This window comes from Salvelinus sp. IW2-2015, unplaced genomic scaffold (genome assembly GCF_002910315.2).
Source record: "Salvelinus sp. IW2-2015 unplaced genomic scaffold, ASM291031v2 Un_scaffold5381, whole genome shotgun sequence".
NCBI classification, from domain to species: Eukaryota; Metazoa; Chordata; class Actinopteri; order Salmoniformes; family Salmonidae; genus Salvelinus; species Salvelinus sp. IW2-2015.
In genome coordinates this window covers 15,686-20,892 of record NW_019946646.1, presented here as the reverse complement: position 1 = coordinate 20,892, position 5,207 = coordinate 15,686, and the positions used below count along the sequence as shown (strand labels likewise).

The 5,207-nt window shown below is 45.1% G+C and overlaps 1 protein-coding gene across 1 annotated transcript in view; it reads left to right on the top strand.

The window, feature by feature from the left end:
* The window catches only part of LOC112078196 (lysophospholipid acyltransferase 7-like), an 11,240-nt gene extending 7,002 nt beyond the window's left edge, over positions 1–4,238 (top strand). The window contains exons 6-8 of the mRNA XM_024144502.2: positions 2,749–2,901; positions 3,009–3,185; positions 3,374–4,238. Coding sequence (XP_024000270.2) covers positions 2,749–2,901; positions 3,009–3,185; positions 3,374–3,776 — 733 coding nt within the window. The 3' untranslated portion in view covers positions 3,777–4,238. The remainder of the gene's footprint in view (positions 1–2,748; positions 2,902–3,008; positions 3,186–3,373) is intronic.
* Positions 4,239–5,207: the final 969 nt, after the last annotated feature.

Here is a 5,207-nt window from a genome sequence, read left to right as displayed (position 1 = left end):
GCCGCACCCCCGTTAGCACTCACTTCCGTCATCATGAAGTGCTTTGAGAGACTAGTCAAGGACGCATATCACCTCCACCCTACCGGACACCCTAGACCCACTCCAATTTGCTACCGACCCAATAGGTCCACAGACGACGCAATCGCAACCACACTGCACACTGCCCTAACCCATCTGGACAGAGGAATACCTATGTGAGAATGCTGTTCATCGACTACAGCTCAGCATTTAACATCATAGTACCCTCCAAACTCGTCATCAAGCTCGAGACCCGGGTCTCGACCCCGCCCTGTGCAACTGGGTCCTGGACTTCCTGACGGGCCGCCCCCAGGTTGGTGAGGGTAGGTAACAAACATCTTCCACCCGCTGATCCTCAACACTGGGGCCCCACAAGGTGCGTCTGAGCCCTCTCCTATACTCCCTGTTCACCACACGACTGCGTGGCCATGCCGCTCCAACTCAATCATCAAGTTTGCGGATGACACTACATGGGTAGCTTGATTACCAACAACGACGAGACGGCCTACAGGGAGGAGGTGAGGCCCTCGGAGTGTGTGGTGTCAGGAAAATAACCTCACACTCAACGTCAACAAAACAAAGGAGATGATTGTGGACTTCAGGAAACAGCAGAGGAAGCACCCCCTATCCACATCGGACGGAAGTAAGTGGAGAGGTGGACAAGTTCTCGATAGTGAGAACAGCATCACGGACAAACTGAATTGGTCCACCCACACAGACAGCGTTGTGAAGAAGGCGCAGCACGCGCCTCTTTCAACCTCAGGAGGCTGAAGAAATTCGGCTGTGTCACAACAAAAGCACTCACAAACTTCTACACGGTGCACAATTCAGAAGCATCCGTCGGGCTTGTAATCACCGCCTGGTAGCGGCCACTGCTCCGCTCACAACCGTAAGGCTCTCCATGAGGGTAGTTTGGAGGTCTGCACAAACGCATCACCGGGGGGCAAACTAACCTGCCCTCCAGGACACCTACACCACCCGATGTCACAGGAAGGCCATAAAGACTCATCAAGGACAATAACCACCCAAGCCACGCCTGCCTTGTCACCCCGCTATCATCCAGAAGGCGAGGTCAGTACAGGTGCATCAAAGCAGGGACCGAGAGACTGAAAAACAGCTTCTATCTCAAGGCCATCAGACTGTTAAACAGCCACCACTTAACATTTAGCGGCCGCTGCCAACATACTGACTCAACTCCAGCCACTTTAATAATAGGAATTGATGGAAATTATGTAAAAATGTACCACTAGCCACTTTAAACAATGCCACTTAATATAATGTTTACATACCCTACATTACTCATCTCATATGTATATACTGTACTCTATATCATCTACCTGCATCTTGCCATCTTATGTAATACATGTATCACTAGCCACTTTAAACTATGCCACTTTAATGTTTACATACCCTACATTACTCATCTCATATGTATATACTGTACTCTATATCATCTACTGCATCTTGCCATCTTTATGTAATACATGTATCACTAGCCACTTTTAAACTATGCCACTTTATGTTTACATACCTACATTACTCAATCTCATATGTATATACTGGTACTCTATACATCTACTGCATCTTGCCTATGCCGTTCTGTACCATCACTCATTCATATATCTTTATGTACATATTCTTTATCCCTTTACACTTGTGTGTATAAGGTAGTAGTTGTGGAATTGTTAGGTTAGATTACTTGTTGGTTATATTACTGCATTGTCGACTAGACAAGCACAAGCATTTCGCTACACTTCGCATTAAGAACACAGGCACTGGACAGAGGAAGATTGGAAAAAAGTGTTATGGACAGACAAATCTAAGTTTGAGGTGTTCGGATCACAAAGAAGAACATTGGTGAGCTGCAGAAAAAAATGAAAAGATGCTGGAGGAGTGCTTGACGCCATCTGTCAAGCATGGTGGAGGCAATGTGATGGTCTGGGAGTGCTTTGGTGGTGGTAAAGTGGGAGATTTGTACAGGTTAAAAGGGATCTTGAAGAAGGAAGGCTATCACTCCATTTTGCAATGCCATGCCATATCCTGTGGACAGCGCTTAACTGGAACCAATTTCCTCCTACAACAGGACAATGACCCAAAGCTCAGCGCCGAACTATTTAGGGAAGCAGCAGTCAGCTGGTATTCTGTCTATAATGGAGTGGCCAGCACAGTCACCCGATCTCAACCCTATTGAGCTGTTGTGGGAGCAGCTTAACTGTATGGCACGAAAGAAGTGCCCATCAAACCAACTTGTGGGAGGTGCTTCAGGAAACATGGGGTGAAATCTCTTCAGATTACCTCAATAATTGACAACTAGAATGCCAAAGGTCTTCAAGGCTTTAATTGCTGCAAATGGAGGATTCTTTGACGAAAGCAAAGTTTGAAGGACACAATTATAATTTCAATTAAAAATAATTATTTATAACCTTGTCAGTCTTGACTATTTCCTATTCATTTTGCAACTCATTTCATGTATGTTTTCATGGAAAACAAGGACATTTCTAAGGGACCCCAAACTTTTGAACGGTAGAGAAGATTTTTTAAATTTATATATTTATTTTGAGTTGGCATAACAATTGTGAGTTCATTCACCGCTGTCTTTCTCTCTCCAGAGAGCTACGGGATTTTAAACCATTAAATAATAGAGGGCTAAATGGATGGATTTCCTAGATGACTGAAAACAATTGGCACTCGTAGTTATACATTGAGGTCTCTCTCTATCCCCCCCTCCAGGTTGTTCTACATGACGGTGGTGTTCTTTGTGTTCCGGATGCGGTTCTACGCTGCATGGTGTGGGGCAGAGGCTGGCTYCATCAGCGCAGGACTGGGCTGTTASCCAGAGGGGGCGCTCTCCAAGCCGGGAGGTGGTCCCACTGTCAACTACAGGCAAGTCTCACACAGGATATTCAGTCCAGTTGGGGAAAACAGTAAAGTACATTAATTCCTAATTATTTAAGTGTTTAATCTTGGTTTTGATTCTTCGGTCTCTCCAGCCCTGACCCTGAAAGTCCGGTTGTGTACGACTTCAAAACCATCCAGAACATTGACCCATACAACACTGACTTCTGTGTGAAGGTCCGCCACGGGATGCGCTACTGGAACATGACTGTGCAGTGGTGGCTGCATCACTACATCTACCCCAACTCCCCCTTCAAGGCTTACGCACTCAAGTAAGGGTCCTATGCAGGTTCACTAGAGAAGGCATGTGTATTATGTCTAAAATAAACTGTCTCATAGAAGTCTGTTAAACTACAAAACTACAGTCCACTTTCAATATATTTGTAACTGCCAGATAAGATGTCCCCTGAATGTCATTTGATGCATATGTTTCACAATTCTCTCTCTTTCTCTCTCCCAGGGCTGGATGGACCATGTTCATCAGTGCATACTGGCACAGGCTTCACGCTGGCTACTACCTGTCATTCCTCACCATTCCCCTGTGCATTGCGGCTGAGTCGGCCATGGAGGCATCGGTCAGGGCCAAGCTGGGGCCCCGGGGTCAGAGTGCCTTTGACTGGGTCCACTGGTTCCTTAAGATGAGGGCCTATGACTACATGTGTATGGGCTTCGTCCTGCTGAAACCCAGCGACACCGTCCACTACTGGACCTCCATCTACTTCATCATCGCCCTGGCCTGCATTCTGTTCGGGAGGCTGATGAAGCGAGGAAAGAGGGCGAGAAAGAAGAGTGAAAAGGAGGAGAAAATTGAGGGGGAGAAGATAGAGGTGAAGCAAGAGGACGTGAGAGAGAAGACAGAGTGAGAATGGATTGATGGATGGGAGGGATGTACTATATGGGGAGGATAGGTTTACTAAAGAACTACTATTCCCACAATGCACAGTCTGTCACTGATCTGTATGGGTCACTTTTGTCAGTTAGGTCCAGTGATGTCTCCCCTGGTAGAGAAGAGTTATGTTCAATCCCGAACTGGCCTCTAGACCCTACTAGGGTTTGACTTGCAGTTGGGAGGTAGAATAGATGAAGTTGTAGGATTTCCCTAACCAGGAGACATCATTGGACTATTAGCTGAATACAGTGAACCCTTATGAACATTGTTGTAACCCAGTAACAGTTGCCATGGTGATATTACGTTACAAACCACGTGTACATACAGGTATAATTGGGTGAAAGAATGTTTGCTTAATGAATGTTATTTTTGATGTGTGAGTGCCAAAAAAGTTCAGGGGGATGTAAATTATTCAGCTACTTCACTTGTATGTATGTGTGTGTGATTATTTCAAATCACAGTCGATTTTCATACAAATATACTTTAATTAGTTTAGAGGACACAATTGTATGTTCTAAGGCTGTAGGTTCAAGATGCTGCCTTGAAACGGAGTAGAAAGTACTGTATAACCACAGCGGCACATCCCTTGAATCTATTCATAGAGCAAGGACTGAATTTGAACTGGGATCTAAGTATGTTACTCAGTCTGTATTTTTGCCTAAATCTCTAATCCCATTGACATCAATGCATGATTTATCTCAAGCACGTTCATCTGCTAAAACAATAGTACGCAGTATAGCAACCCAAATGGAACGCAGCCGTCATAGCTGAAAAGGTGACAGGAACTTGTGAAACTGGCTGAAGAGGAAACCAGGTAAAAAAAGAGTGATCTAATAGTTCCAGCGTAAACGAGTCCTATCTAGACAATAAAAACTGAAAAGGACAGCCATAATCAAAAGCAAGGAAGAGCACTGCTACCCAAAACCGGCCATAAAAAAAGCCAGACTACGGTATGCAACTGCACATGGGGCACGATACGTATTTTTTTGGAGAAATCGTTCTGGTCTGATAGGAAGAATAATAAGAACTGTTTGGCCTAATGACCATTGTAATGTTTGGAGGAAAAGGGGGAGAGTTGCAAGCCGAAGACACCATCCAAACCGAGAACACGGGGGTGGCAGCATCAGTTTGTGGGGGTGCTTTTTGCAGCAGGGATGGTGCACTTCAAAAATAATGGCATCATGAGGTAGGAATTATGTGGATATATTTGAAGCAACATCTCAAGACATTAGTCAGGAAGTTAAGCTTGATCGCAAATGGACAATGACCCAAGCATATTCCAAAGTTTGTGGCAAAATGGCTTTAAGGACAAAGTCAAGGTAATTGGACTGGCCATCACAAAGCCCTGACCTCATCCCAGAGAAATTTGTGGGCAGAACTGAAAAAGCGTGTGCAAGAAGGAAGC